The sequence below is a fragment of the Gekko japonicus genome, unplaced genomic scaffold, assembly GCF_001447785.1.
Source record: "Gekko japonicus isolate JY-2015 unplaced genomic scaffold, Gekko_japonicus_V1.1 scaffold3073, whole genome shotgun sequence".
Classification (NCBI taxonomy): domain Eukaryota; kingdom Metazoa; phylum Chordata; class Lepidosauria; order Squamata; family Gekkonidae; genus Gekko; species Gekko japonicus.
Genome location: NW_015173230.1, coordinates 75558 through 90207, shown reverse-complemented (window position 1 = coordinate 90207; position 14650 = coordinate 75558). Strand labels below are relative to the sequence as shown.

The following is a 14650-nucleotide window of genomic DNA, read 5'->3' as shown; positions in this document are numbered from 1 at the left end:
TCCCCCGAACAGTCTCCTGTTCCCTCCCTTGCACTAGTTGCTCACGGGCCACATAAGAACCCCGGACGGGCCAGTTCCGATCCCCAGGCCTTACATTTGACACCCCTGTCCTAGATCCTAGTCCAGCACTCTTACCCACTACCCCATGCTGGCTCTCCGATGAGAGAGGCTGAAGCATAACCCAGCCCACTGTGAGCGGGAAGGTGCCATGCAGCTTTGGTCTGCGTTGTTCCCCCATTTCCCCCCCCCCCATGTAGAGGAAGTGACACCAACCCGAGTGAGAGAGCGTGGAGGGATTCCATGGGTGAGCTTTACACTTTCTGACTGTCGCCAGCATGCGGGGGGGGGGGGGGGGGGGGGAGGCCTGGTCCCCTCCCTGAGCCCCGTCTGGCTTGGTCAAGCGGAGGGTGGGGTTGCTGAAGAAGCAGCATTGCCTGTGTTCTCCGGTAGCTGCCAGGAAAATGCCTGTTCACCATTTTGAGACCTGTACAGCAGTTGCAATCTCCTAATTTCTCACTACCCAGTTTCTTCCTGGAATCTAGCAATTCTTTTCCGTACCTCTTTTTTGGGGGGAATTTGGAGCCAGCGTCTTCATCAGCTTCCCATTTTGATCACGGAGAAATTCGAAGAGAGGAGGGGGGCGGGAAGGGAGGTTCTGCAGAATTTCACTGTGTAGATGCTCAGAGGCAGGCAATGTCTTCCCAGACTTTCCTGTCCTCTTGCGAGAGCACCACCCTGCGGCATGCAATATACAACAGCTGCTGGGGCTGAGGTGACAGAAGGGGGCTGCGATTTCTCTACAAGGAGAAATGAAAGAGAAATTCCTCTTAAAAAAAAATAGAGAGAGAACAAGAATCATTTGCCGTATCCACAAAAAGTAAATTTCTGAAATAAGAAATCCCTCTCCCTGTAACACTAGAAACATCTTGAAAATAAAAAAGGACCTCCCGTTTTAAATGGGAGGGGGTACCCCGTGCCCCGAGTATCCAAAATTTGGACAATGTTGCTGTAGGTGCTGGTGCTGCCTACTAATTTTAGGTTTGTTTGCAGAGGATAACGGTCTGGAATGTGTGCCACAGGCTCTTCCGCTTGTCACCACTGGGGCTGTGAGCAGGCCCATAGCTACAGTGGGGCTTTTTGGGAGCCCTGCCCCCTTTCTTAAAGGCACAGCCCCACAAGAATTTCTCCTGTAAACATTTTTAAAAGGCATGTGCTCCTTGAAGCAGAATGGGGTGCCGTAGTTGACTAATTCCCGCACTGAGCAAGGGGGTTGGAGTAGGTGACCTCCAGGTCCCTCCTAACTCTGTCAAGAAACTGGTCTCCTTGAAGAGAGTTTTCTTGCCTAAGTGTAAGCTTTCTGGACTGTGGAAGTCATCACCCTCACCTGCCAGCTTGTTATCAGAATTGTTGCTTAGGCTGGCAGAAGGGATTAACTTGCAGCAGCGACTGTCATCTAAAGCGGCTGACAGCTTGCAATTCAGAGATCTCTCCTGGTCACAGCTTTCGATTGGCTAAATGGCTTTTCTTTCTGCACTGAGAACTTCAGCCCCACCAGGAAATCCTGGCTATGTGCCTGTCTGTGATTCTGAGAATGTAGTTTGACTTTCCACGTCCAGTTTCTATGCCAAGAGACAGCCCGGGTCAAAGTAAAACTCAGAAGCTCAAAGGCATTTGACAGAGTTTTGAAGAGGGCGGATGTGGAGTCCCGTAGAGAGTCTGGCATGCTGAAAAATCTCACGTTACAGGGATTGGAGACAATGCTCCCTCTCAGCTGCGGAGTCTTGTGAGCAAAAATTCTACTTTGTGAACTACTGAGCTAAGACAAAATTGTGTGAGCTGGAGGCTAAGAAACTGAGCTAGCTAGCTCACACTAACTCAGCTTAGAGGGAACACCGGTTGGAGATATGTGTGGAGATACGGGCGGTAGCTGGCGAAGGCTCAGAGGAGAGGGGTCCTGGGCAATACCCCTTCTAAGCTGTGAAGTCTTGTGAGCAAAAATTCTACTTTGTGAGCGACTGGCATTAAAGCTGTGAGCGAGCGATTTGGCTACTGCATAACGTAGTCTGCTCTGGTACCGTTCCTTTTTAGCTAGGACAAAAATGTGTGCGCCGGAGGCTAAATAACTGTGAGTTAGCTCACACTAGCTCAGCGGGACCACTGGTCCTGGGGGAAGGTGTGGCATTAGTCACTGGCAGTTCTGTCCCCGCTAACTCTATCTGCTTCCCTTACCATCATAATCCTACTTTTACTTATTTTTTAAAACATCGGAAGCCATGTGCCTGCTTAATTCTGACTCTAGACGTTGGGCCCCGTTAGTTCAGAATATTCTTGGTGCTGGGACCCCTTGCTCCCTCTGGTTTCTGTCTGACAGACGATAGCTCGCCTTATTTTCTGGGCTCGGGGCATGCGGAGACAGGGTCTGGAAATGGTTGTGCCAGCGCGAAGCTAGCACGCCACTGTGCTATGAAACATAGGCTCAGCTGGAAAAGCCCGTGAGACGCTCTGGGGAATGGTCATGAACAATGCTCCCTCCTAAGCTGTGGAGTCTTGTGAGCAAAAATTCTACTCTGTGAGCATTAAAGTTGTGAGCAATCGATTTGGCTGCTGCATAAATTCTTTTGCTCTGGAGCCATCCCTCCCTGAGCTAAGACAAAAATCTGTGAGCTGGAGGCTAAGAAACTGTGAGCTAGCTCACACTAACTCAGCTTAGAGGGAACACTGGTCATGAACACCTGCCCTGTCTGATAGGGAAGCGGGGGGGGGGGCTGTTAGGGTGTCCCAGTGCTCTGTGCCAGGACATGTACGAGAGGGCTTCTGAGGGCATCCCGCAGGTGGAAATTGGGGGTTTACCTTTCCACGGCATTCGCTTCACGCGTTCTCCCTTCCTTTCGCATGATCCACCCTCAGTAATTGCTGCTGTATCTGTGTGTACCTTTATTTAAAAAAAACAACAACACTTGGTTCTTTCTGCACTGTTTGCAGGAGAACGGAGCCAGCACGATCCTCCGCGACATTGCCAGAGCCAGGGAGAATATCCAGAAGTCGCTGGCCGGAGTGAGTACCCGGGCGCTCTCTCACCAGCTGGCTAGACTGCATCCATTTTTCCTAGCTGTGGCATATCTCACAGATACATCCCCCTCCCCCCTTTCATAGACTGCGTGTGGGGCTTTTCTCACCATAATTTAAGAGGGGGGGGGGAGGTGAGGCAGAATGAGCTCTCTCTTTCCAAAGCTATCCTCCACCTAAGAGGCATGCGCTGTCTTCTTGCTTGCTCTGGCTAAGCTGCGCCTGAATAGACTAACCCTGGGGGGAGGGGCCTTTCGGTCAACCTTTGGCTCTCGCTCTCATGGCGCGGAGCCGGGACAGCCGTTGCATGATGTGGTTCTTGCTGGGTCTTACCGTTTGGGGCTGCAAGTGAGCGATCCTGTGTTTCGGTGTTGCTCCCATCCAATGCTCCTTCTAAGCTGTGGAGTCTTGTGAGCAAAAATTCTACTTTGTGAGCCACTGACATTTAAGTTTGTGAGCAAGCGATTTGGCTACTGCATAAATCATTTTGCTCTGGAGCCCCATCCTTCCTGAGCTAAGACAAAAACGTGTGAGCCGGAGGCTAAAAAACTGTAAGCTAGCTCACACGAACTCAGCTTAGAGGGAACACTGCTCCCATCTTTTAAAAATGTCCTGGAGGCTCAACACTGCATATGTCAGAGAGAAACTAATGTGGAAGGTTAGATTCGAGTCCACGAGCACCTTAGGAGGCCAACAAGATTTTCGGGGTATACGTTTTCGAGACTCAAAGCAAACTTAGCTGTCTGACCGCAGAACGACACAGCTACCCTATGAAACGAATGTGGAAAGTCTTTCACTGGTGCACCAGTGTTGTGCATACAGGGAGTTTTAAATACAGCAAAGTTTTAAACACAGCGACATGCGGTGGCTCCGTGGAGCACTTGCGTTGCATGCAGAAGGTCCCGTGTTCAGTCCCGAGCATCTCCAGTTAAAGCAGGGATTGCCAGTAATAAAAAATATTTTTGAACTGTCCTGTCCCCCGTCCACTGACATGTTAACCAAGTTTTGTTCTGTCCTGAATCTGGAACATGGACTAGAAGAGTACCAGAAATGAAGCATCGGCTAAGCAGCACAGAGAAAAGCAATCCTATGAAATAAAAGCTTTAAGCTGTATATTTTAAAAGCTTTTGTGGTCTTTTCCTGTGACTTCTTGTGAATGCACAGGCCATTCTGCAGCTGCCGCCGAGTGACTGGTAGCTCACAAGCTACGTGTTGCAGGCAGTGTTCCCTCTAAGCTGAGTTAGTGTGAGCTGGTTCGATTTTCTAGCCTCCGGTGCACACATTTTTGTCTTGGCTCAGGAAGGATGGCTCCAGAGCAAACTAAGTGATGCAGCAGCCAAATCGCTCACTCACAACTTTAATGCCAGTAGCTCACAAAGTAGAATTTTTGCTCACAAGACTCCATAGCTTAGAAGGGATCATTGATTGGAGGTCCCCAGTGGGATGCCTGTGGCTGCCATGGTGCCTGTCAACACCTTTTCTGGCGCCCACCAAACTTTTTTGGAAAGCGGGTGGTGCCAGGCAGTGTTCCCGCTAAGCTGAGTTAGTGTGAGCCAGCTCACAGTTTTTTAGCCTCTGGCTCACACGTTTTTGCCAGTAGCTCACAAAGTCGAATTGTTGCTCACAAGATTCCACCACTTAGAGGGAACATTGGTGCCAGGTGGTGCTTTCGTCAAGGAAGGCTATTGATTGGCAGTGCAGATGTTTTTAAAAAACACTGCTTTGGCAAGCAGCTGCCACCACAGCACAAGGGCCTTCACTGTGTGACTGAAGGTCAGCCAGGGGCAACCCCTTGTAGCTGGCTCCACCCCTTGCAGCAGCCATTTTGTGGCTGCGCCCACCAGGATGTGTCAGCATTCCAAAAGTAAACGAAGAGGGGGTCGCAGTGAAAAGGAAATACACCAGACAAGCAACCACTGTGATACAAATGACAAGAACACTGAGAAAATATTTTCAAGGTAATCATATTCTTTTATAAATAAAACTTTACAATGTTACTAAGAAAAGTCCATCATTCTCAAGGAAAAATTCATCATACTCAATGAGCACCCGGATATATAAACTCATTTTATCCCATCTTTCTCAGGAGTAATCCTATTATGCTGAAAGGTGTTAGCCTCTTGATACAGCTCTATGTTTTGTTAGGAACAAACCAATGCTTGACTTGTTAATTTTCTTCAAATTGTCCTGGAAAAAACTATGGTCATTTAAAATGAAAAGCAACATGAAGCTGGATGGAATATTCTATTTTATAATTTTTAACTTTTAACTTCTGGTTCCATTTCAAGTGTCTGAATAGGAGCAAGCCAGTTATTATTGTTTATCATAGTATAATAATTATATATAATAATAACTGGCTTGCTCATATTCAAACACTTGAAATGGACCCAGAAGGAAGTTAAAAGTTAAAAATGATAAAAAGAATAGAATTTTTTTGGGGGGGGAAATTAAAATGTATAAAAAACAATATTCCATTCAGCTTCATGTTGCTTTTCATTCTAAATAACCATGTTTTTTTTCCAGAACATTGTGAAGAAAATTAAGAAGTCAAGCATCGGTTTGTTCCTAACAAAACATAGAGCTGTATCAAGAGGCTGACACCTTTCAGCATAATAGGATTACGCCTGAGGAAGATGGGGACGAAATGAGTTTATATCTGAGCGCTCATGGAGTATGATGGACTTTTCCTTGAGAACGATGGACTTTTTCTTAGTAATATTGTAAAGTTTTATTTATAAAAGAGTATATGATTAGCTTGAAAATACTTTCTCAGTGTTCTTGTCATTTATATCACAGTGGTTGCTTGTTTGGGGCATCCCCAAAAGTGCCCGTGTCAAGCCCTTGTTTAAAGTAAAGGGTCAGATGGTCGGTGACGGAAAAGTTCACCAGTGTAAGGCAGCCTCATGTGTCAACACGGCCCTCTTCATGCAGTCAGAAATGGTTAAAGCCCAGCAAAGCAAAAGGCATGCAACGCCCCCTCGCACGCTGTGTCTTTCCTCTTAGCGACCATCTCTGAAAATCACAGGAGAAACAACATGCCTGTCCATAGGAGGAGGAGGAATGCTCGTCAGGTGTGGGCTGTTTGCCCGTCAGTCACCTTGTCACCCTTCTTTCCCATGCAGGCTTGTGCAGAGAAGTGTGTTCCTTCCCTGGGCCTCTTCTAGTGGCTGGGCTGGAATTCTGGTGAACTTTAGGTTTGTTACTGCAGGAACTAAGGGCAGCGTTCATAGGTAGGCAGGCAGGCAGCTATTCTTGTTACTTGCAGAGCTGTGTGTCTCGAGACATCCTTTGGGTACATTTAGTCGTGTTTTAAATGGTCGTTTTGGAACGGAGACCGTGCTGCGGTGTTAACCCTTCTTACGTGCTGTACTGTGTTCTTTGCCTTTCCCCGCAAGCTGAACCTTGTTCAGGGAAGCGGCGAGAGACTATCCCAGGTTTGTGCTGAGCGGTGCTTTTTTCCTAGGGAGTGAAATTGTTCCACACCAAAGAGTTGAGTTTGAAGAGTCCCTGCTAGTGCTCCCCTCGTGTTGTGATACCTCTCTGGGTGAGGACAAAGAGTGTTATACAGCATATTAAAGAAGAGGTTGAAAAAACTGGATAAAAACAGCCCTGTGTCTGTGGTCTTGGTAGCCTAGTTGAAGGGCTTTGTATCAATGGTAGAGTGTCTGCTTTGTGTGCAGAAGGCCCTTGGGTCAGTCACTGGCGTGTCCAGTTAAAAAGACCAGACAATAAGTGATGTGAACAACCTCAGCCTGAGACCCTGGAGAGCAGCTGCCAGTCTGAGTAGACAATACTGCCCTTGATAGAGCAGTGGTCTGATTCAGTATAAGGCAGCTTCATGTATTTTTGTAGGAGTTGGGGCTCAGTAGGAGAGCGTCTGCTTGGCATGCAGAACGCCCCTGGTTCAATCCCCGGCATCTTCAGTTAAAGGACCAGGTGATTTGAAAGACCTCTGCCTGAGACCCCGGAGAGCTGCTGCCAGTCTGTGTAGACAGTACTGACCTTGACGGACCAAGGATCTGATTCAGTAGAAGGCAGTTTCTTGTGTTCATGTCTCATAGTGAGTGCAAAAGGGAATTAGAAAAGCATATGGAGCAGAGGTCCATCAGTGGCTATTAGCCACAAGGTATAGATAGGGGCTCTGGGGCAAGTGATGCTCTGTCTTCTTGGTGCTTGGGGGGGTACAGTGGGAGGGCTCCTAGTGTCCTGGCCCCACTGGGGGACCTCCTGATGGCCCCTGGTGTTTTTGGCCACTGTGTGACACAGAGTGTTGGACTGCATGGGCCTTTGGCCTGATCCAACATTGGCATCTCTTTGTTCTTATGCTCATAGAAACACCACTCAAGTGTGACTGTCTTGCATTCTAATGCTTGTGAACATAGCAAATCGTTTTGGAAAAGCTGTTGAACAGTCTTGCGTAGGGGAGGATGGAGCGGCACCCGTGTAGGAAATTTGCAAAGGAGCTCTCCCAAATGTGTGATTTGGCATGCCCCTCTCAGCCAAAGTGTGTTCGCAGTATGGAGGAGGCAAGCTTGTGGTGGTAGTCTTGTATCTCTTCCTGTTGGCAGCAGAGGAGAGGACTCGCAAGAATGGGTTGAAATTAAGGGGCGGGATGGTACCGGCTGGATATGAGGAAAAACGTTTTGACAGTCAGAGTTGTGCAACAGTGGAATCGGCTGCGTTGGGAGGTGGTGAGCTCCCCCTGACTGGCAGTCTCCAAGCAGTGGCTGAACAAACCCTTGTCAGGGATACTCTAGGCTGATCCTGCATTGATTAGAGGGGGCTGGACTAGATGGCCTCTATGGCCCGTTTCCAACGCTGTAATTCTATGACTCTATCTTCTCCTGAGTTTCTACTATCCGGATGGTGGCAGGAGGCAGAACAAAGCTGGCAAAAGGTTTTTGGAACGCTTGGTCAGTGTTGATATTTGCTTGAAGGACAGAGATAAGAGAACTGTTAGCATCCTAAGCAAACTGTTCTTAAATATTTGAAGCTAGAGAGCTTCCTGGTTGACTCCCAAGTTTTTATCATACTTGTCATCCTCCTCGGGTCCGAACGAGAAAGGCAGACTACGGATGAAAAATAATATTATTAATTGGAATTGCTTCTTTGTAAAACGAAGGATTCCTTCCTTGCTTGTTTGCATGCCGGCTTTCTGTCTCTGAGGCATTTAGCAACACGTAAGACTAAAGTCAGCCTCGAGGTATGTAAACATCAAGCTTGTTCAGGCCTTCAAGGCTCAGTTGTTGCCTTGAATCCCCGGGTGGCTTCGGACACCCCTGTCGATCGGCAAAGAAAAGCGGGACAAGGAATCAAAAGCAGCTGGCAGCAAAATGCATTACCTTTCCGCTTTGCTTTTGCATGGCCCTTTGCTTCATAATTACTCATTTCTAACTTTCATCACTTTGGACACTTCCTTGAGAGTAGTTCATCCGGTGTGCGTGTGATGTGCTTAAATAAGCGTGTTGGTCTTAGTGCTGCATTGCCAAGGTGGCTGGAGATCTGTGAATTCGGGGGGGGGGGAAGGTTTCCATCATCCTCTCAGTGGGTTTGATTTGGAACTGACCTCACGTGCCACTTCTGAAATGGCGAAAGTTAGAAATTGACTTGCCTGGGCTTTCTGCGTTCCTGGATTCCTTTGGAATGGAAATGTGGGCTGATGCAGTGGGATTTGATGAAATGTGTTGCATGATACCTTCCACCCTCATCCGCCCTCCTCAGTTCGTGCCTTAAGCCTGTATTGGTATGAGACAACAGAACAGTGTATTCTGGAGAAAGTAAAGCTGAAAGCTGCCTAGAGGCCAGTTCAAGGGAGATGAAAATTGGGGTCAGATACAGTTCTAACTATTAAGCTGGAATAGAGTGGGTGCCAGAATACAGTGCTGTTTGACACCATTATGAGTAGGTCTAAGATCAAGGGTCATGTGTCGCCCTGCCTCCTACAGATATACTAGAATAACCAGCCCAGCGGTCATTTTGACCACCTTTGGTTTCTGGGCTTTTTAAATGGGATGTTTATCGAGCAAGGGAACCTTTACCTTTTACAGTTCTAACCATTGAGCTGGAATAGAGTGGGTGCCAGAATACAGTGCTGTTTGACACCATTATGAGTAGGAACAGAGGCTACTTGGCCTTTGTCTAAGATCAAGGGTCATGTGTCACCCTGCCTCCTGCAGATATACTAGAATAACCAGCCCAGCAGTCATTTTGACCACCTTTGGTTTTTGGGCTTTTTAAATGGGATGCTTACCTTTCTTCTAGTTATCTTTTTCATTCTCTGATAATTGTAGGCTGTCTAAGTGTCTCAAGGCTTCTTGAGCAATGGCGTCCTCAGCAGGCTTGGAGTCTCTTCCTTTGTCTTTTGCCTTTGCCCACCTCTCTGAGAGTTTTTGCCAAGCTCCTCTGCAGCCGGCCGGCCCTTGCGTGTGCCTGCGCAGCTTGGTTTTCTATGAGCACCTCATGACCAGGAGGCACTGGAGAATGCTTCTTGCCTGGATGGGTGTTTGAGTGGTTGCATGCTGTGCTTTTGGGGGGCAAGACAGTAGTGTGTTCTTTGTGGATTCTGCATTTTGGGCCTTTGTTTTATTTCACTTTTTCATCAGCTGGAAGTCAGCAGGGGCTTGCCTTTCCTGCCTTGCTTGTTCGATGAAAGGCATTTTCTCCTGAAAGGCTTCTGGTAGTGCTTTGTCCTCAAAATTTAAGTGCTGTTTGTGCTGTTCTAGATGTCCGGGACATGCTGTTCGAATGTTCAGACTTGCCAGAAAGAAAGAAAAAGTACTAAGAACATAAGAAGAGCCCTGTTGTCTCAGACCAGTGGTCCACCTAGACTAGCATTCTCCCTCACACAGTAGCCAGCTGGTTCCTCTGGACGGCCAACAGCAAGGCATAGAGGCCGAGGCCTTCCCCTGATGTGGCCTCCTGGCTCTGGGATGCAGAGGATTAGTGCCTCTGAATGTGGAGGGTCCCCCTCAGCCACCATGGCTAGTAGGCATTGATAGACCTATTCTCCATAAATCTAATCCCCCTTTTAAAGCTGTTTATTCCCGTGGCCGTCACTACATCCTCTGGCAGCGAATCCCACATTTTGATCACTCTCTGTATAAAGTAGTGTTTCCTTTTGTCCATCCTGAACCTACAGCCCGTCAGCTTCATTGGATGCCCTCGAGTTCTACTGTTTTGGGAGAGGGATAAAAATGTCCTGTATAGAAATATTGATTTCTATAAACCCCTGCCTTCCCCTGGAATGTCTCTTGCTGATACCCTGCTGTGTTGATTTCCTATTGAAGCCATATGGCCTCAATAGCCTGCCACATAACCCCACATTCTTCATACTTCCATGCTGACAGAGAACAGATGGCCTCTGCAAGCATGTCAGAAACGCACGTAGCCCATGGACTAGTTGGAATTTGGGGACCACATGACTGCAGGTGTGGCCTTCAGCGTCCTGACCATTCAGATGTTGCACCCATGGCAACTAAACAATTGGACACTCCCATGTCTACTCCAATTGGCCCCTGGCCTCTCAACTCTCTGCACGCCATGCATAATTTTATAAGCCTCTCTCATGTCCCCCCCTTAGTTGTCTCTTTTCCAAACTGAAAAGTCCCCGACTCTTCAGCCATTCCTCATAGAGCAGGTGCCTCAACCCCCTAATCCTCTTGGTTGCCCTCTTCTGAACTCTGACCCTGTGGCAAGTGTTATGGCAATCAGGCACTCAGAGAACAGGGAGCTCTGTTGGAGTATATCAAGACGGGTGGCCGTGTTAGTCTGTAGCAGAAGAAAAGAGCAAGAGTCCAATAGCACCTTCAAGACTAACAAAATCTGTGTTAGGGTAGAAGCTTTCATGAGTCACTGCTCACTTCTTCAGATAGAGCGAGATGGGTCGTCTGTCTGTCTGTAGCAGACAGACAGGTGTTAGTCTGTCTGTAGCAGTGGAAAAGACCCAAGAGTCCAGTAGCACCTTCAAGACTAACTATCTGAAGAAGTGACCATTGACTCAGGAAAGCTCTTAACCCTGCCACATATGTTGTTAGCAGGGGTCATTTTGTAGAAAAAGAGGTGCAGGAGCTCATTAGCATAGCTCGTTAGCATGTGCCACACCCCCTGACATCACCGGAAGTGTGTCAGAAGGCAACACCCACCGCTCAGGCTCCACTGGACTGTTTTGGATTGCTAGCTGTTGGGGGGGGGGCGTGCAGATCTGTCCTCGCAGAGGAGAGAGAGCTTGTACCTGAATAAATCTTGGTCTTAAGGGTGCCACTGGACTGTTTTGGATTGCTAGCTATGGGGGGGGGGAACGCGCAGATCTGCCCTCACAGAGGAGGGAGAGCTTGTACCTGAAGGTGGGCCGGGGAGAGGGGGGGTCTGCAACTTACCTGTCTGCTTCTTGCTCCTCCTGGCCTGACTGAGGGCTGCTGGGAGCAGGGGGTGGGGCTTGTTGCATGTGCCCGCCCCCTGGGCTCCTTACTGCCGGAGCCCCACTCCTGTGCGCTCCCACAGGAAATGACCCCTGGTTGTTAGTCTTTAATGTGCTACAGGACTCTTGCTCTTTTCTACAGTTGGAGTATATGTAACAGAAAACCACACTCACTGACAAATAGAGGTGGGGATTTTAAAAAGTTTTTAATGGTGAACTGCTACAAGAATTGGGGGGTGGGGGGGTGGACCAAGCAATGAAAGTACAGGTGGCATAGAATAGAGGTGTAGAGTGAAGTGTAAGGAGAGCTGGAAAGGAAAATTGCAGCATAGATGCCAGTAGAAATAGATGCCTCATGCAAAGCCCAGGGGTGTGCTGTGTACACGAAGTGTAACACTAAAAGAGACCACTGAGCGTTGGTGCTTGCAGCGTGGCATAATAGTTATTCATTTACTTTCTGTATATCCCAACTTTTCTCTTCATTGGGGACCCAGAGCGGCTAACGTTGTTCTCCTCTCCTCTGTTTTTATCCCCACAACCACCCTGTGCAGTAGGTTAGGCTGAGAGCCTGTGACCGGCCCAAGGTCACCCAGCGAGCTTCCAGGGCTCAAGTGGGGATTCAGACCTGGCTTTCCCGGATACGGGTCTGATACTCTTAACCACTACGCCACGCTGGCTCTCCGGCTCAGTTTTAACTCTGTTAAGCCAACAACTGTTTTATTTTGGTCAGAATGGAAGTGAGCAGTCCTAGCAGTAGGGTAAATCGAAAGTCTGAGGAAACAAAAGAACGATAGACAAAGAACAACAGATTCTGTTTTATTTGCATATTGCATAATTATTATTTTTTAAAATTTGATTCATTAAATTTCAACCCCACCTTCCCAGCCGAGACCGGCTCAGGGGCGGCTTACATAAAACAACCTGAAATTTTACAATACACATAAAATAGATTAACAACAACAATTAAGCAATTCTAAAACCATAAATATAATAAAGTGCTAGTATCAGTAATTTCAGTAATTTCACAGCAGTAGTTGTTACACAATCCTCTCTCTTCGCAGTCAGCTCTTTGGTCTTCTTAGGTCGTTTAGGCAGGTCCTTAACCTTCTGATTTACTTTATATTTCTCGGTGGGGTGTTTCCCCCTTTTCTGCGGTGCGAGTCCTAGCAGTGTCTAGGCTGTCGGGGCCACAATTTGTAAGTACCCTTAATCAGATCCGGAAAAACAAGAGGCCCAATTACCAGCAGCACCACAGCAGACATTGTCTGGGAGAAGCTGAGGGCCTTTCTGTCCCCGTCTGCCAGAGGGGACAGACTTAGTTGGTTAGTGGCGAGTTCCAAATAAGCAAAACCCTTATTCTCATGGTTCCCGTTGGTGGTGTAGCACCCACAGTGTGTAAATACTGTTGCCCGCTAAACTTTTTCACTGCCTCCTGCCTCAGATAATTTATGAATGAATTAAATGGTACTCCTCTCCATACAGATTCCTCTCTATAAGATTCCCTTTATTCTTACCTTATGCTTCCTATTGATTTAAAATGTTTATTAGCCACTTTTAAGAACAAAGGAACATGAGGGAAGCCAATGTTGGATCAGGCCCATGGCCCATCCAGTCCAACACTTTGTGTCACACAGTGGCCAAAAATACCCGGTGCTATCAGGAGGTCCAGCAGTGGGGCCAGGACACCAGAAGCCCCTCCCACTGTGGGCCCCCCCCAGGCACCAAGAACACAGAGCATCCCTTGCCCCAGACCGAGAGTGCCTATCTATACCTTGTAGCTGATAGCCACTGATGGAAGCTAGAGTCCAGCAGTACCTGCAAGACAAACCAAGATGGCTTACAATAAGATACATAAAGATTACTGGTACAGTTTTCCCGGGTGCCTTTTAATCTGCAGAGCCGGTACGATCTGCCGTGGCTAATCAGAAGCTCTGCTGACCCTCCCACTTTCTTTCTTTTCTTTTTTTTGGTTAAAAACTTTTATTTTTTTCGGAAATAACAACAAATTCAACACAATTTTCGTTTAACCAAAAGAAACCTTATTCCCTCCTCCCTACTCCCTCCACTGGCTTCCCGCAATGCGTTCCCCTTTTTTTTAAAGTTGCAATATAACTCAAGATAACATAGTTTAACTCAATATTGTTCTAAACATAGTAAATTTTGCTTTACATCCCAGTTTTTCTCTAAGTATATTTTAAAGTCATTCAATTCTTCAAAAAATACTTGGTCTTCTTTGTTGTTCAGTTTTTTCGTGATTTTATCCATTTCTGCCATGAACAGAACTTTGTGTATCCATTCTTCTATTTCTGGTATTCTCTCTTGTTTCCAGCTCTGAGCGTAGACCATTCTTGCTGTTGTTATTAGGTACCAAAGCAGTGTTTTTTTTGTTGCATTTATTTCTTCCATTTTAAGCCCTAGTAATAGAGTTTCAGGAGTCTTTTTAAATGAGCATTTCGAATTTTTTTGCATTTCACTGTGTACTTTAGTCCAAAAGTCCATAGCTTTTTCACAAGTCCACCACATATGATAAAATGACCCTTCATGTTTTTTACATTTCCATGCCCCTCCCACTTTCAAAAAACACTTGGTGGCCGCCAGGAAAGGTGGTCAGCAGACACCATGGTGCCCACGAGCGCCACGTTGGGGATCCTGGTATAAAGACACGTGAAGCCTCAGGCAAGCTGACATTGTGGTTAGTTTATTCGGAGGGTTGGATGGATTGTGCCTGTTAAAGCAGCTCGCTGGCGCAGGGGCTTGGCCCCTTGGAGCCGGGGTGTCTAAACCGCTCTGTCTGAACGGTTTGTCCCAGGTCTCTGCCTTATCAGAAGATCCTTATTTCTGTTTATGCTTTCCCGGCTTCCGCATGCTTTCTTGCAAGCGCATCTTGCTGCTGCTGACCTTGCCTGGCGCCCCCCCCCCCCCCAGCCACATAAGCAGAGCTATAAGCAGAGCTCATTCCGAGAATCTCTTTCACCCAAAACAAAAAATGCTCTTGCCTTCTCCAGCTCAAGACAGTTTTGCAAAACCCTCAGGAAGCCCCTCCTGCTCGTCGCAAGAAGCAGTCGGGTCCTGCGGCTGTAAGTCGCTTGCTGGGGTAGGGTGGGGAGGAAAGCACCTCCTGCCCTGTCTGTCTGCCCTGTCTCTGTCATGGTGTGCAAGGGGCAGGGG

At 47.6% G+C, this 14650-nt stretch overlaps 1 protein-coding gene across 4 annotated transcripts in view; it reads left to right on the top strand.

The window, feature by feature from the left end:
* Positions 1 to 14650, top strand: part of EEF1D (eukaryotic translation elongation factor 1 delta) — a 42184-nt gene that overhangs the window by 19238 nt on the left and 8296 nt on the right. The window contains exons 3-4 of one of the 4 annotated variants that reach the window (XM_015422746.1): positions 2983 to 3054; positions 14488 to 14559. The exons of 1 other annotated variant lie outside the window; for it this stretch is intronic. In XM_015422746.1, the coding sequence (XP_015278232.1) occupies positions 2983 to 3054; positions 14488 to 14559 (144 nt within the window). The remainder of the gene's footprint in view (positions 1 to 2982; positions 3055 to 14487; positions 14560 to 14650) is intronic. 2 more of the 4 variants (XM_015422748.1, XM_015422747.1) reach the window with 2 other exon arrangements.